Source organism: Aethalodelphis obliquidens, unplaced genomic scaffold, assembly GCF_003676395.1.
Source record: "Aethalodelphis obliquidens isolate GAN/ISIS:26980383/991018 unplaced genomic scaffold, ASM367639v1 scaffold44, whole genome shotgun sequence".
In the NCBI taxonomy this organism is placed as follows: Eukaryota; Metazoa; Chordata; class Mammalia; order Artiodactyla; family Delphinidae; genus Aethalodelphis; species Aethalodelphis obliquidens.
In genome coordinates this window covers 2,203,607-2,221,112 of record NW_020837988.1, presented here as the reverse complement: position 1 = coordinate 2,221,112, position 17,506 = coordinate 2,203,607, and the positions used below count along the sequence as shown (strand labels likewise).

Genomic DNA, 17,506 nt, shown 5'->3' with positions numbered 1-17,506 from the left:
AACTACAGGCCAATATCACTGATGAACATAGATGCAAAATCCTCAACAAAATACTAGCAAACAGAATCTGACAGCACATTAAAAGGATCATACAGCATGATCAAGTGGGGTTTATCCCAGGAATGCAAGGATTCTTCAATATATGCAAATCAATCAATGTGATACACCATATTAACAAATTGAAGGAGAAAAACCATATGATCATCTCAATAGATACAGAGAAACCTTTTGACAAAATTCAACACCCATTTATGATAAAAACCCTCCAGAAAGTAGGCATAGAGGGAACTTACCTCAACATGATAAAGGCCATATATGACAAACCCATAGCCAACATTGTCCTCAATGGTGAAAAACTGAAACCGTTTCCACTAAGATCAGGAACCAGACAAGGCTGCCCACTTTCACCACTATTATTCAACATAGTTTTGGAAGTTTTAGCCACAGCAATCAGAGAAGAAAAAGAAATAAAAGGAATCCAAATCAGAAAAGAAGGAGTTAAGCTGTCACTGTTTGCAGATGACTTGATACTATACATAGAGAATCCTAAAGATGCTACCAGAAAACTACTAGAGCTAATCAATGAATTTGGTAAAGTAGCAGGATGCAAAATTAACGCACAGAAATCTCTTGCATTCCTATACACTAATGATGAAAAATCTGAAAATGAAATTAAGAAAACACTCCCGTTTACCACTGCAACAAAAAGAATAAAGTACCTAGGCATAAACCTACCTAAGGAGACAAAAGACCTGTATGCAGAAAATTATAAGACACTGATGAAAGAAATTAAAGATGATACAGACAGATGGAGAGATATACCATGTTCTTGGGTTGGAAGAATCAACATTGTGAAAATGACTATACTACCCAAAGCAATCTACAGATTCAGTGCAATCCCTATCAAACTACCACTGGCATCTTTCACAGAGCTAGAACAAAAAATTTCACAATTTGTATGGACACACAAAAGACCCCGAATAGCCAAAGCAATCTTGAGAAAGAAAAACAGAGCTGGAGGAATCAGTCTCCCAGACTTCAGACTATACTACAAAGCTACAGTAATCAAGACAGTATGGTACTGGCACAAAAACAGAAATATAGATCAATGGAACAGGATAGAAAGCCCAGAGATAAACCCACGTACATATGGTCACCTTATCTTTGATAAAGGAGGCAAGAATATACAATGGAGAAAAGACAGTCTCTTTCCTTTTATAGCCAGAAAGCTTCCACCTCCAGTTTGTCACCTCCTTTCTCGTGTCCCATTCACTCCCTAACTCCTGCCATCTGGCTCCTGCCCTCACCTCTTGGCTGCTCCTGTTTGTGGTAAGGTAAACTAATGGCTCCTCTCTGTCTGGTAAAGTAGGCTCACCCTCTTTAACTGATCTACAGCCTTAAATGTGACTGACTTCTTCCCTTAAACTTTTCTCCTCTTTCTTTGTTTTTTTTTTTTTTCCCATAATGTCAACTTCTATTTGCCTCTTTACCTCTCTTAATAGTACTTCAGAATTTCCTTTGGAAGCGCTCTTTCCTCTGCCCACCTTTATGGTGTTGCTACGGATGCTGACTTCAGCCTCTCTGTCCACGCTGCCTGGGTCATCTCATGTACACCCAAGATGTAAATTCTTTGAGAGCAGGGTCTGTGTTGGTTTTTTTTAAATCTTTTTTATCTTTCTGTGAACTAGTGCTTGACACATACTGGTTATAAATAATTGTTGAATAAATGAATGAATTTAGATAATATCATCCAAATGATGTCAGTGAGTGAAAAATAGCTCTGTAATTTCTACCTTTAAGAGATAACTGATCTCTGACAACAGATCTCATGTTGCTATATTTTTTTCAGTCTTTTCTCTATGTAGTGCTTCAATTTCTTACCATTTTAATTATTTGAAAATCTATTTATACTTTCAGGACCCTTACAACAAAGTCCAAAAGTAAGAAGTTTCCAGAACCACCAAACAATGAGGATGAAGATGAAGATGTCAGAGCTGAAAGGGTGAAGGTCAAAGAATTGCTGAGCTGCCAGCGCCACGAGGAGGTAACTCAGTCTCTCTTGCTGAGCCGCGTGCGGTGAGCAGTGAGCAGCCCCTCTGCACAGGGTTAGCCTCGAAAATTGTCCCCTTATATGAACCGATTGCCAGGAAGTTTGTCTTTGAAAAAATATGTTTGTCCACTTTCTTTTGAACAAGCCATTATTCCCGTCATAGATGGATAGTTATCTAGGCAGTACCCCTTATTAGCAAATATAGTTCTTACGACACGGCCATGAGCTGTGTACTGCCTGTCATTGAATGATGGATATCTCAGTTATAACTCTTTTTCAAATCCTATTTCCCTTATTAGAAGCCAGCCATTATGGTCAACAATTTGCATAAAGAATATGAAGACAAGAAAGATTTTCTTCCTACAAGAAAAATAAAGAAAGTGGCAAATAAATATGTCTCCTTCTGTGTGAAAAAAGGCTGGTATTTAATTATTTTTTCTTGAATAACTTTTCTGGAAGAGTAATTTTCATTCTTTAGTTTGATTTACATATGACAATTTTTCTTTTAATTCCTTTAGGAGAGATCTTGGGACTACTGGGTCCAAATGGTGCAGGCAAAAGTACGATTATTAATATTGTGGTTGGTGATATAGAACCAACTTCAGGCCAGGTATGGTATAATGGTGTGGGATATATTGAATATGATTTATATTTTTAATTAAAATAAATTTCTTAGTGACAAATGGGATTTTTATGCTCAAATTTCATGTTTTTAATATTAATTTTTTAGGATAGCTTGATCAAATTATGATCTTTTTGGTTATCTGTGAGAATAATGTACATAGTCAAATTGGCATGCACACATGCAGAACACACACATGTACAGTATTTCTGCTTTTATGCTGATTACAAGCATGGGTGATTTGTCCACTGACTTCATAGAAGCCCGTTGTATTAACTTCAGGAAATAGAGGAGTTAACCTTGACCTTGCCGTCAGCTAGCCTTCGATCACACCAGCCACGCTGGCTCACTCTTTGCTGGAAGATGCCAGGCACACTTCACTCTTCTCCTTTTACCTTAGGTTTTCCTTATGTTGGCTATTCCTTACGCCACAGAAAACCAGATGAGCAAATTCACATGTTCCCTTGGCTCAGAAAACACCTTTCCGTGGGGCCCCCTGATCCTCCTGGTTAAAACGGGCCTTGCCTTCCCACCCAGCCCTGCATCCCTGGCCACCTTTTCTAGCCATGTCACTCATCTCTGACGCAGCCATGTGTGTCGTTTCTTCATCAGAAAAGGGTGAGAATCTGACCTGCTGTGACCCTGACTTTAGGAAGTCAGGAGTTTGGAAGGAGTTTGAATTAACCCACTTGCCACTTCCTTTACGATGTAAGTTAATCAAAAATAGTCATTACACTTGGTTTATATTTCTGCAGGTATTTCTAAGAGACTATTCTTCAGACCCAGCTGGAGATGATGATTCCGTAAAGTGTATGGGCTACTGTCCTCAGATAAACCCACTGTGGCCAGAGATTACATTACAGGAACATTTTGAAATTTATGGAGCTGTGAAAGGAATGAGTGCCAGTGACATGAAAGAGGTCATAATTCGGTAAAATAATTGTCTTTAGAGCCCTTTTGTTACCTGGAGAAAGGTTCACATGCCACGGCTTTAAAATTTCATAACAGGCATTTCCGTGGATCATAATTTTCATAGAAGAAGATCGTTAATTTTTCATATATTCTTTACCAAATTATGACAGCCATGAAAATGAAAAGGAAACGTTTTTATTTATAAATACAGAATGAATGTACCTATAAATGTCATGAAACCTATTTTAAAGTGAACCTTTTAATCAAGATATTAATTTATTTAAAGTGAGCTTCAACAGAGTAATTGTTCTAGGAAAAAAACAGTGTCAGTGATCACTTTATATTTGTATTTATGTGCATCATGGTACACTCATTTTGTATTGTGTATTTTGCAGAATAACAAATGCACTTGATCTAAAAGAACATCTCCAGAAAACGGTAAAGAAACTACCTGCAGGAATCAAGCGAAAGGTACTTTTATTAAACGACAAGCGTGTGTACAGTCTGGTGCCTGGTAGAGTTTCTTTTTTTTCTTTCTTTTCTTCTTTCACACTCTATTTTTTTTTAACATCTATATTGGAGTATAATTGCTTTACATTGTTGTGTTAGTTGCGGCTGTATAACAAAGTGAATCAGCTATTCGTATATATATATCCCCATATCCCCTCCATCTTGCGTCTCCTTCCTACCCTCCCTATCCCACCCCTCTAGGTGGTCACAAAGCACCGAGCTGATCTCCCTGTGCTATATACAGCTGCTTCCCACTAGCTATCTATTTTACATTTGGTAGTGTATATATGTCCATGCCACTCTCTCACTTTGTCCCAGCTTACCCTTCCCCCTCCCCTTGTCCTCAAGTCCATTCTCTACGTCTGCATCTTTATTCCTGTCCTGCCCCTATGTTCTTCAGAACATTTTTTTTTTTTTAGATTCCATATATATGTGTTAGCATACGGTATTTGTTTTTCTCTTTCTGACTTACTTCACTCTGTATGACAGACTCTAGGTCCACCTGATAGAGTTTCTTATAGCCTCCCCGCGCTCCGTTTTCTTTCCGTCCAGCTGTGTTTTGCTCTGAGTATGCTGGGGAACCCTCCCGTTACTCTGCTAGACGAGCCATCCACAGGTATGGACCCTAAAGCCAAACAGCACATGTGGTAAGTATGACGTCAGGGACGCTTGAGACCCATTGTGCTGTAGCATCATCACGGGTGGTTTTGTGTTAGTCACATACATGTATCGATTAAAAATCCTGCACAAAAGGAGAAATCGTAATTAAAAATTTCTCGAGATCCCCTTAAACTTTTTAAACCTGATCATATTTTTCATCAGCTGTTAACAGTATATTATGTGTGCCAGGACAAAAATGAGAGTACTGTTGTCTGAATAGTTTTTTAAAGGCTTTTTTTCCTGTATAAAGTAACATATGTAAGTAAACATCTCATAACAGTATTGTCCTAAATGTCCATTGGAACTCTCTTTCTAGGCACTCATCATTGTTTGAGCAACTCTTTGAGCCTAGGTTTCCATGTCTATAAAATGTGAGGTTTGGTTCAGACGCATGTTAAGTTTTCCCTATGACTCTGTGGCTATTTTTGTTATAACGTGAAAAGCCATCGGTTTCTGTAATCGGTTGGTTAGCATACTTTGAACCCATAGAAACGCTTGAAATCGTGAACTTTCTTTCCATTTGACAAGCTTTCAAAAATAAGGTAAAATGAGTTGGGATAGAAGAATCACAGTTGGGCAGAATATACTAATTATAGCAATGATATTTGATAAATTTAAATTAACCAAATAGTTGGATTTTTAAAACTCAGGTATTTTCATGAACTTTTCAGGTGCCACCTTCCCTTCTTTTCGTTTTATTTATATTTTGTAGGAGAGCAATTAGAGCTGCGTTTAAGAACAAAACGCGGGCAGCTATCCTGGCCACTCATTGCATGGAGGAGGTGGAGGCTGTCTGTGACCGAGTGGCTATCCTGGTGTCTGGGCAGCTAAGGTGGCTGTTTGCCGCGGAGGGGGGAGGCGCGCAGGGCGGAGCACGCGTCTGGATTTGGAACGCCGTCATTTCAGAAACTTATAATAATACACATTAGCTTAAATGTTAAAAAATGCTCCCTTGTTTTGTCAGCTTTCTGTAGAATCACTTGGAAGTATGTTACTTTCTTCCAAAACTTGGCCAGCCCCTCTGCGTTTGGAATTGGCTTAATTATTCAACAACTGAGAGTGTTATTTTCAGGCATGATATTTGCTATTTTTAAAAATTGGTCGGCATTGTATGGGATTGTAACCCAGCGTATAAAATAAACATACGAGTTCACACTCATATAGGTAAGCGATGGAGTAAGTAAATAAATGTGGGAGTAGAGACACATCTCTTTACAGAAAGATGCCAGGTTGTGTAGTATCTCCCAGGTATCGCCTGGACTTAAAGCCAGTCTGTATTCTAAAGTATGGGAAGGGGTGGGTAGTAACTTTACAGCAGAGAAATGGGACAAATACCACCCTAAGCAGGCAGGGCCACGTGGTCATCACATGCCCCCTGGGACGTGATGAGAAAGTACTTCAGCTCTGTGTTCTTTGCTCCAAAAACCCACACCCCAGTCTAATCATGAGAAAAGCATCAGACTACCCCAAATTGAGGTTCATCCTACAAAAACAGTTCTCAAAACTGTCCAAGTCATGACCAAGACCAAGAAGGACAGAATAAGAAAGTGTCCCCGAGCAGTGGAGACTGCGGAGGTGTGGCCACACAGCACAGTGGGATCCTGGGTGGACTCTGGGGCAGAAGGAGGACATTAGTGGAGAAACCGGTGAAGTCCAAGTAAAGGCAGTAAACTCAGTAATAATATACCAGCGTTGGTTTCTCAATTTTGACAAATGTGTCACGGTAATACAAGATGACAGTATTAGGGAAACTGAAGTTGGGGGAGGGGTATATGAAAACTCTGTATTATCTCTTATATTTTCACCTTTTATATAAATTGACAAGTATTCTAATGTGGGAATTTTATTTAAATCATTCTTAAGTGAGAAATTATCTTCAAAACTGTCAGGTTATCTTATATCTGTACTTCCTTTTAAAAATTACTACAGATGTATTGGGACAGTCCAACATCTAAAGAGTAAATTTGGAAAAGGATACTTTTTGGAAATCAAATTAAAGGACTGGATAGAAAACCTAGAAGTAGACCGTCTTCAAAGAGAAATTCAGCATATTTTCCCAAATGCAAGCCGTCAGGAAAGGTAAAGATTTAAAAAATTTAGTTACATTTCTTTGTACAGCAATAATCATAAAAATTGGTTATTGTATTAAGGATTGATGAAAAAATGTAGTATAACCAATATTGGACTAATGTAGTTTGATGAATGGAGTTTTATGAAGCTGACTCATTTTTAATGTTAGATCTTTCAACATGTAATAGTATTTAAAGTTTTTAAAGTTCTTATCCAGGAGTAATGAGAGAGTTATTTTATTGTGCATGGAAATATTTTAAGATTTCAAATAATTTTTGTCTAAATAAGTATCAAAATAAGTTATTGGAGTTTTATTTTGAACTTTCAAAGCTTCAGAATGCATAGTAGTTATTTTGAATTTACCTGTATTTTATCTTTGCTTTCAGTTTTTCTTCTATTTTGGCTTATAAAATTCCTAAGGAAGATGTTCAATCCCTTTCACAATCTTTTTCTAAGCTGGAAGAAGGTAAGTAATATTTGAAAAACTTTGTGAGGTAGCTTTCGAATTATTAAAGAATTTTATTAAAAAGTTTAGAAGTTGGGACTCAAGTTTACCGTAGAAACTGTGGTAAGTAAGAAGATGACCTTTTACTAATTTAATCTAAGCTGTAGGTAAATACTCACACGCTAGGGATTTTGTAGATTAACTGTATTGTAGCGTAAACCTTTCACTCTGGACATCACCGCGGTTTTTCACGTTGCATCTCTGAGAAAGTTCATCCTAATTAGCCCTCACCAGTTCAGTCCAGAAGTGGGAGCACTGAATTTCGTGAATCCTTACTTCGTATTAGACCAGAGAGGTAGCAATGGTAGCAAGACACCAGTGGCAGGCAGAGAAGGGAGAGGAAAATTCATAGTGCAAGAGGGTAGGCATTCCTAAATCTAAACCTTAAAGAAGTTTATTGGATCTTGGCATTTAAAAAATAAATGTTAGGTGGGATAAAGATACCTCACCAGCAGAGAGAGGCAGTCTCCTGGGTGGGGCACGTATTCATGTACAGGTTATTTTACGGCATTTGCAAACTACGAAACTTCCTGGTGCTTTCTTTTTAAAAGAAAAAAAAAAGTGTTACTTCATTAAATATACTTTTTTTGGTTTATTGGCTGCGCCTTGCGGCTTGTGGGATCTTAGTTCCCCGACCAGGGATTGAACCCGTGCCCTCCACAGTGAGAGCAGAGTCCTAGCCACTGGACCACCAGGGAAGTCCCTCCTACTGTTTTCTTTATGATTAAAGAGAACATTTGAAGTAATTAGGGAGAATTAAAGGAATGAATAGAAAACCAGAAATTTGATATTGGGCCAGAATGCAAACGGACCTAAAGTAAGTACAGAAAAGCGTGTGGACACATGACCCATGAGATCCAGAACCTAGTGTAAGAAGTCCAGAGTGGACTGTACTGGGACTGGGGGATGGGAGAGACAGAGCAGGAGCGGAAGAAACGTGAAAACAGGAGGAATGAGGGAGAACAGGAAAGGAGGGGAAAGAGGGGCTGCTTGGAAAAGGAGAGTAAGGCAAGTCCGTCCCGTGAAATATGTTGTGCTTAGGGCCGTAGAGAACTGGGCGGCTGGGAGAGAAAGGAAGCAGATAGAGGAAAGTGACGTGTATTGGCAGCTTTAAATCGAAATGAGTTGATTATAGAGATTAAAAAAACAACAACAACAAAAACAAGATTGTTAGCCACTCAGTAGTTATTGCCATTTTATTACTTGAAAATATTAATAAGTGAAATATTATTTTTATATTTTAACAGCTAAACGTACTTTTGCCATTGAAGAATACAGCTTTTCTCAAGCGACATTGGAACAGGTACTATAAAGTTAAATTTTAAAAGTTCTTCTGTAGAAGAAAGTGTCCAGTATCTAATTGTTTAGGTATATATTGGACAGGGAAGGAGATTGTGAGCCGGAGGCCAATCGCTATAGAATATTCCTAAACTTTGTAAATAACAACTTGAGCTTCTCCATCTGCTTATTTTGAATAGCTCAGTATTTTTCCTTCAGTTGGAAGAAAATGAGTCATGATGGGTGGTATTTCATATTAGCACATCTGAAATTACATTGCTTAAATATTTATAAATATTTTTATGATGCTACTTTAATATATTAATCAAAAAATAAATAATCTATTAATCCTCTAAAGTAACATTCATCTTTTTGTGGGATTAGTGGAGATTATTCTGTTTAAATAATATTAATGGCAGTATATCTCTTGATACTTGAATTGTTAATGTAATTAGGTATTGCCTTATGCTATTGCTGATTTAGTTAAAATTTTTGTAAGATAATTGCACAGCAGCATATTGTATTCATTAATTTATTTTCATTTAGGTTTTTATAGAACTCACTAAAGAACAAGAGGAAGAAGATAACACTTGTGGTACTTCGAACAGCACACTTTGGTGGGAAAGAACACAGGAAGACAGAGTAGTATTTTGAATTTGTGTTGCTCAGTCTGCTTACTGCATTTCTTTCTTTTTCACTTTATTTTAACTTCGGTTTAAACGTTTATTGCTTGAACGGTAATTGGAGAACCATGAAAGCACGTGGGATTTTCCTGACTTCGTTAATTGAAATGCTGTTGGTTGTGTGTTTTGCTTTTCTTCAAATAAAACTTGTGTATAATGCATTGAAACTGCACGTTTGTATCCGAAGTATACTGCACTGTAGTCTGTATGTGAAGTTGAACATGTACTTTTTCACTTTTCAGAAACAGTGCTTGTGATTTTATGATTTGAAGAAATAGTGATAAAATCATCTTATTTTGAACAGTTATCTTTTAAGTTTATACCATCTTGTTACATAAGTATGTAATACCCCAATCTAAATAAAAAACGAATACATAAATAACACATAGAACAGAGACATAAAGCAAAAGTTTGCTTCTCCTTTTTAATTTCTAAAAGAAACTGAATGGAAGTTGGCGTCCTAAAAGCCTGAACACTGGACAGTCTCAGTGCACGTAGAGGTCTGCAGGAAGTGACATTCACTGGGTGGCATCATCAGCCAGAATAACTGGAAGGAGACCTCGTTCTGTTAGTGATTTTAGACGCAAGTAACTCAGGTACGGTGCTCTCGTCACAGTTCTTTTGCTTACGGTAAAATTCAGAGGTGTTTCCATTATTGTGGAAGACTATGTGTAGAATCTTATTATGTGATAGTCTGATTCTTTGACTGCTTGTGGCTAGAATGACAGACATCTATAAAGCTACAAGAATTAAGCCATACCTCCACCCCTCGTGGAAGATAGAAATTTTTTTGTCATCTTCCTTCCAAAGGACACAGTATCTTTTACTCTAGAAATAAACTGTATTATTTGAATATCTCTCTCCCTTATAGAGTTTTAACTGTATCACCGTGTAGATTTATTTAGTTACTCATCTCAGATTCACTTTGGAATGTGGTGGAATGTAAATAAGCTTTTGGGCCTTAAATTAAGGATAAGTAAACTATACATAATTCTCTTTAATAAGAAGCCAGAATTTCACTCTCTGACAGAGTTGAAGTAAGATTATGGTTAAGACAGTCTTAGAAATATTTCCTTGTAGAGCCCACGTGTGGACTATAGATATAATATAATATAAATCCTACTAGTGGACATGATATTTCAACCAGATGAGTGAAAGTTATTAACTTTGTGAAAACAAATGTATTAGGGGTGAAGAGTCTGAAAGCACAGCAGCCACAGCAGAAGGATTTGGCACTGAGCTCCTCCAAAGATCCAAACCCTTTGATGAAGCTATTAACTAACGTAGGTGAAACTCAAGTTTTCGCCGTCCCGTGTAATAAGGCAGCTGTGCTTTTAGGCTCTAGCAGCTGATGTACAATAGTGTACCTTTCTCAGCCTCGGTACAAGGTACATGACTGATACCTTCCTCTGTTGCTTTGGCCACATTGCTAACAGTGCAGGTACGTTACGTGCCATCTCAGAGGTCTGTCTTCTAACTAATCTAAATGAGCTGTTTTACACAGCCTCTGGTCGGATTCCACAGCCTGCAGCGAAGTTACCTCTCCTCGTAGGATTCAGTGGCCTAGTGCGTTTAATCTTTTATTATCAGGGCACTTGCCTCAGGATACCTACCTTTTGGTTCTTCACCTGAGAATCTCGCTTTTCCATCTTTAGTAAAAGTTGTAACTTTTACACTACAGTACTACACGATGAAGACAAGTAGGAAACCTTGGAAAGAAAATCTTTACCTTTGTAGATAAATTAGTAAATAGCACATTGTTATTTTCTAAGCAAGTCATTGCTAACCAGTGCCGTAAAGAGATATCTTTTAGTGTCTGATATTCATGTAAATACCCAGGGTTTCTTTTTTTTGGGGGGGGGGGGGGTGTTTTTGTAGCTCTGCTGACCAATCATAATCACGTTTCCTATCTATTAAGTTCATTCAGTTACTTCACTATTATTGTGCTCTTGTAAGCATTTTTTTTAAAAAGGACTTTTTTTTTAAGTTTTTACATACTTAGAGTGAATATATTTTGGTCATGAATTAAATTATTTTAATTTAATTAAAATTAAAATGTAGGAGTGTTCTGTTCCCATTTTTTCACAGTAAGAGAATTTTTTCTATTCAGAAGTATAATTTAACTACTACTTAGGAAAACAAGGGTAAGTGGGGTGGGAAGAAAAGGACACAGCAGGTCAAATATGAAATTTATCTTTATTGACAGTGTACAGTTCAAAATGTCTTAAATTATAATCTCAAAACGTTTTTTCTTTACCAGTACAAATGAATATAAATACATATATTAGGAAAAATTAGAAAAAGCCACATCACCTGCCTTATATTTTCCACCCACGATCAAATCTTAAAAGTGAACGCCCGGACTTCACAGAGCGACTGTGGTTCGTGACTAATAATGCAAACATCTGTCTGCAGCGTCAGGAATGAGGCCTGAAAAACACAATGATGAGCGTCCTTTACGTTTCTCTTTGTGAGCTCTTAATCTTTCTTCCAGTTTGTTCTCAGTAAAAGGCCGTGGGTTTTCTTTAAAGCCTTTTTTTCCTTTAAATTGGCCCAAACTATCTAAAACCAATATTTTTATCATTAAAATGTTTTTAGAGTAATTTTATTCAACAGGCATCTTAGTGATCAAGTTTCAAGCAATGGGTTCTTTGGATAGAACAATAACTATCCACTTTGGCCATGTAAGATCTTACAGTCTAGTAGAAAGAGGTTAGATACTTATGTACTTTAATATAATATGACAGATGCTTTGCTAGTGGTAGTAACACTATTTTATTGGGGCACAATTCTATTTAGGGTAAGTGTTGTCATGCTTTTATTGTTCTGTTGGTCACACAACATTTTCTTCTAAATGTGCTCTGAATTTGAGGAAAAATCATGCTGTATTTTTATGTAACATAAATACACATTAATTTTTTTTAGTAGAAATGCTTACCCCTCATGTATTTTTAATATTCCTAACATTGATTTTTCATTTTCTTTCCTGAAAGAACATGTTACATAAAATGAAAGAATCTATTCTCAGGTGAATAATTTTTATATCAGCTATTCTTATAAGGTAAAAGTTTACTTATTTTTCATTCATAATGTGTTATATGTAAGTAATTATGCTGCCATTTAAGAAAAATAAATATGATTATGTTATTAGTAATAAGCTTTAAGAACTGAAAACTTAAGACAACCCTTCATTTTGTATGAAATGGATTCTTTGTTATTTAGCGTCGATGAACGAATAATGAGTGTCTCATATTAAAAATGAAGAAAAAACCTGGCACTAGAATTGTTAGTAATTTATTTTTAGTATCTGTGGGGTTTTTACAAGAATGTTCAAGGGGGAACATTGACAGTTACTTGTGTTTAAATTCATATTCATATTTTAATCTTAAACTAGATATTCTTTAGATCTTTTTATCTCAAATCTATTTTGTGAAAATATAAAGCAATCATTTTTACTTACATTTTATTACATTTAACAAATTAAATTATTCCCAAATATTTAATACATATTTATCATTTTCCTTAGAATGTTTGAATAAATTGATTCTCTTAACACTTAGGTAAGATTTTAAATTTAACGAACCAATTTTTCTCAAGTACCTAAAGCAGCTCTTGCAAATCTAATTCATCAGATTAAGCAAATTAATAATTTTAAGCACCTTAAAAATAGCATACTCAAAACTACATGATTAGAAAGCTTGCTACCACACTTGCATAAATACAGAATTCCAAAAAAAATCAGTAATTTAAAGTAATATTTTTTATTGGAATATAATTGCTTTACAATGTTGTGTTAGTTTCTGCTGTACAACCATATGAATCAGCTATATGTATACATATATCCCCTCCCTCTGGGACCTCTCTCCCCCCTCCCCGCTTCCCACCCATCTAGGTCATCACAGAGCACCAAGCTGAGCCCCCTGTGCTCTACAGCAGGTTCCCACTAGCTATCTGTTTTACACATGGTAGTGTATATATGTCAATCCCAATCTCCCAATTCATCCCATGTCTACACACAGACCTTCCCAGGGTCACAACAGTTGCCAATAAAAGGGCCATCTCAGGTCACCGAAGTTCACCTCTTGATAACTTGAGACTAAGAGGTGGGTGATGCTGGTGAGGTTGCCCAGGTAAAGACTGGAACTGCTCAAGGGCGTAATTACAGTAAATGCTAACATAAGCATAAAACCCGCATCTACCCTCAAAGAGTAAGCTGGCAACTGTTCAGGTGACTGCTTTTTTATGAGCTTCTAGCTGTGACTTAACAGTTTCAGGTTTTTGCAATCCAGTGCTTTTTCCTAAGACAGGATATCACTTAAGTTTTATTGTCAGGTTGCATCTAAATTCGTGGTAATAGGATTTTCCAAGTTCTGTGTTGTAACTATAGTGTAACCTTCTTAGTTGAAGACTGGCTAAATGAATCCCTCACTTGGGTTGCAATTTTATTTCCCTTTTATCTGTAATTCTTCTATGTCTCATTAACCACAATACTGTAGTCATTTTATTAACAGTGTGATATCATTATTGTTCTGCATCACATTATCTAATTCTTATTGTAGGAAAAGATATTGAATGCTAATTCTCTTGTTTATGTATTGGCTCATAATTTCTTTGGCCACATTATACTGTAGACATTATTAAGTAATTATTATGTAATTGATACTTGTTTTCCGTTGACTACATCCAAACACGTCAAAAGTATGTGAAATCAAGTCTGTGACTGAATGAGATCAAAAGTGTTCTCGGTCCAGCTTTATAAATTGATAAACCCTTAATTCTAATGTCAACTATATTCCTTAATTTTTAAAGGCATTTTTGCTTTAATTTTTTTTGTTTATAAATTTATTTATTTTTGGCTGTGTTGGGTCTCCGTTGCTGTGCACAGGCTTTCTGTAGTTGCGGCGAGCGGGGGCTACTCTTTGTTGCAGTGCGCGGGCTTCTCTTTGCAGTGGCTTCTCTTGTTGCAGAGCACGGGCTCTAGGTGCGCGGGCTTCAGTAGTCGTGGCACGTGGGCTCAGTAGTTGTGGCTCCTGGGCTCTAGAGCGCAGGCTCAGTAGTTGTGGTGCACAGGCTTAGTTGCTCCGCGGCATGTGGGATCTTCCCGGACCAGGGCTCAAGCCTGTGTCCCCTGCATTGGCAGACAGATTCTTAACCACTGCGCCACCAGGGAAGTCCCTGCTTTAATTTTTAATGAATAGACAATATATACAACATGATTCAAAATTTAAAAGTAAAGACTAAAAAAGTAAGTCATCCTTGCTCTTCTGCTCTTTAAGGAAAGAATAAATCTTCCTACAAACTAAAAAATGGAAGTTCTGGTCTTCAAATATATGCAAGTCTAGCTTTTATTTGGCTGGTTAAAGAAATACAACTTTAAAAGGGTGGTTGTAACCACTAAGTATGCATGCTTCAGAATTTACCTTCCCCAAACCAAGGCATTAGGTAGTCCTTGAGAACTGTGACAGTGTCCAAAATCTTTAAGGTTTAAACGAAGATTGCTTTTCCTGTATCATTCGTGTGTTCACAAATATTTTATTGCATGCCTCTTTTGAATCAGCACTTAAAAACCCTGGGGATACGTAGCTGAAATAAAAAAATCTCTGCCCTCACTGAACTTTCAATATAGCAGAATGAGACAAACTACTAAAAAATATGTATGTGTATAATGCATTAGATGCTGAGAAAAGAAGATAAGGAATGTTGGAGTGGAGTGGATGTTGCAGGTGAGTGATGGTAACACCACACTGAGACGGCGAGCTGGGGAGTGAGCAGTGTAGACAGAGGGACGGCAAGTGCCAAGGCCCTGAGGCAGAGTGTGTGGCTTGTTTGAGAGCAACAGGACTTGTGAGGCTTGAGTGGACCGATCAAGCTGGGGGCACTAGTAAAAGATGGGCTCAGAGAGAGACCCCAGGGGCTGTGATGGACATTGTGTGGACTTCGTGTGCGACCAGAAGTCATGGGAGGGCTTTGAGTAGAGGAGGGACATCATCTGATATATTTGAACAGGAGCGACTTAGCTGCTGTGTTGAACGTAAAAGGGATGCAGTGGTGGGGAGGGGAAGGGGGAGAAAGAAAGACCTGGTAGGAGGCAACTGCATCTGATTAGGCAAGAGGTTAAGATGAGTTGAATCAGGAAGTGGTGAGAAATGGTTGGATTCTCAACGTTTTGAAGGTAGAGCTAGGATGGCGCAGTGGGAAAGAGAGTCACCGGCCCCAAGTTTTCTTTTGTCTGAGCTACTGGAAGGGTGGAATTGTCCTCAGTTATTATCTCTTTGACCTCATCTTCTATTAACGTCAGATGGGATGAAGAGCCTGAAAGTTCAGGTTTAAGGATGTGGGGGAAAGATTGGGAATAAGTTTTAAAGTTTGAGATGCTCGTTAGACGTCTGAGTGGAGAGGTCCAGTAGGTAAAGGAAATGAACATCTGAAGCAGTGTTGGTTTCGGCACCGGCTCCTAAGCTGAGAATCACAGTGGCGTAAAAAGTGCAGAATGTCTTAGCAGTAGTAAAATGGATAACGTTCAGGTACGACGCCGGAAGTCAAGGATCCCATCCAGAGAAAGGCAATTCTGAGAACACATTTGAGACCCAGTGTTCTCATGTCTGCAATGTTCTGGGCTTTCTGTCGGCAGTCCCTGAATTTATGATCAGAATAGACACACTTGGGAGTTGGCATAACCTGCTTTGTCAGATGTCCCCTCGGGAGAAAATATCCCTCTTTGAGAACACCGATTTAATGCATAGATTTGAGTTGAAAATAGATTCATTTACCCAAAGGTTTCCGTGGAAAAGTTATCTTTAACACATTTCTGTGGTTTTTGCACACACAGGTAGTGTTCCATATTCTGCTCAAGGGCGGTGGGTTCCTGGTTCTGATCCACTCGGATTGAGGTAGAAGACACATCTTTTAAATTCTGATTTTTAAAATATAGATGTTGTATCAGAGTTCGATAGAATCCGTCTGCAAACTTATTCTGAAGGTCTTTGTGTACATATTGGAAGGCTTCTCTTAGTGCTGTTTTGAGTTCATCTTGGATTATCTTTTGGTTATTTTGTGACCTATCTTCTTCTTACATGTCAAGTTATTTTTCTGCTCCTCTTAAGCCATTTCTTAATGAGGTTCCCAATTGGGGACTGTTCGTTTGGGGGCGGAGATCACTATTTACAAGCCTTCATTATGAATATTAGAAATGTGTGCCCGAGATAAACATAACTGTCTATACAGAGCCACACGTCTGTATATCTTTGCTTACATCTTGAAGTTCAAGGTAAGAACCTTAAAAAAGTCCTACTGGCTCTATTTGACTTACAGTCACTTAAATCAACACATATATTGTTACTGCAAGATGCAAACCCCAGGATCTTGTCTTGGGCTTCCTGGATATTCTTGTGCAGTAGGAGATACAAGGCCTATCTAGCAGACTACTGAGCAAATAAAATTGAGGACTGAATTGTATTAAAAAGCCACTGCAAGTTTCTCGGTCATTTTAGCGTAATTGAAAGTCAAAAGAAATTAGAATAACAGCTTACAGTTTAAATTCAAAGCTGGAGGAGAATGAATCTCACACTGGAAATGTGGCAATGCCAGGGAGTTTTTTATTCAAAAACGTTTTACCTCAGACTTCATAATTAAGGTCCAGTCTCCCCCCCACCCCGACCACCACCTCAGAGATGGTTAGACGGACAGTTTCCAATCCTGCCAGATGTGAACGCAACACAGTACAGGCTGCAAGTGCCTCGTGAAGACACGGCAAAATGGGAAGCCTCTGGCCACCAGATGGCAGCAGAGGGCTGTGCTGCAGGGGCCCCGTCCCCATCCAGAAAGGGGTGGATGGAGGCAGCACAAGCCGTGGCCCAAGAAGAGCCCAAGCTGGAGCCAGCAAGTCAGCCTGGGAAGCCGGAGCCTAAACTCCACGGAGCAGAAGGGTCATCCTTGTGCTAGTTCATTTGGGAAATAGGAGACAGCAAGGTTCAGAATGTCAGAACAAAGAACACGTGATGAGCGAGCCAGAGTAGTCCCCGCAGGACAGCCAGAGGTTAGAAAGGACCGGAGCTGTGTGCAGCAAGCGCTTGAGACTGGGCTTTAAACCATCAGTGTTAAATGTCTCCTTTGGTCCCTTTAAGGAGCCACAAAAAGTAAACCTTTCAGGGACTCTCGAAAAGACAGGCAAGGAATCCTGTTATCTCTCATCCCGAAAGTCGATGTTATTGGCAGCC

At 38.1% G+C, this 17,506-nt stretch overlaps 1 protein-coding gene across 4 annotated transcripts in view; it reads left to right on the top strand.

Annotated features, from left to right (window-relative positions):
- The window catches only part of ABCA5 (ATP binding cassette subfamily A member 5), a 65,285-nt gene extending 52,718 nt beyond the window's left edge, over positions 1–12,567 (top strand). For 3 of the 4 annotated variants that reach the window (XM_027080511.1, XM_027080509.1, XM_027080510.1), the window contains 11 exons: positions 1,918–2,044; positions 2,350–2,467; positions 2,569–2,660; positions 3,428–3,603; positions 3,980–4,055; positions 4,647–4,741; positions 5,467–5,586; positions 6,684–6,833; positions 7,211–7,290; positions 8,577–8,632; positions 9,154–12,567. In XM_027080511.1, the coding sequence (XP_026936312.1) occupies positions 1,918–2,044; positions 2,350–2,467; positions 2,569–2,660; positions 3,428–3,603; positions 3,980–4,055; positions 4,647–4,741; positions 5,467–5,586; positions 6,684–6,833; positions 7,211–7,290; positions 8,577–8,632; positions 9,154–9,261 (1,198 nt within the window). In that variant the 3' untranslated portion in view covers positions 9,262–12,567. Of the gene's footprint in view, positions 1–1,917; positions 2,045–2,349; positions 2,472–2,568; positions 2,661–3,427; positions 3,604–3,979; positions 4,056–4,646; positions 4,742–5,466; positions 5,587–6,683; positions 6,834–7,210; positions 7,291–8,576; positions 8,633–9,153 lie in introns of those variants that run through there. The other variant, XM_027080512.1, reaches the window with a different exon arrangement.
- Positions 12,568–17,506: the final 4,939 nt, after the last annotated feature.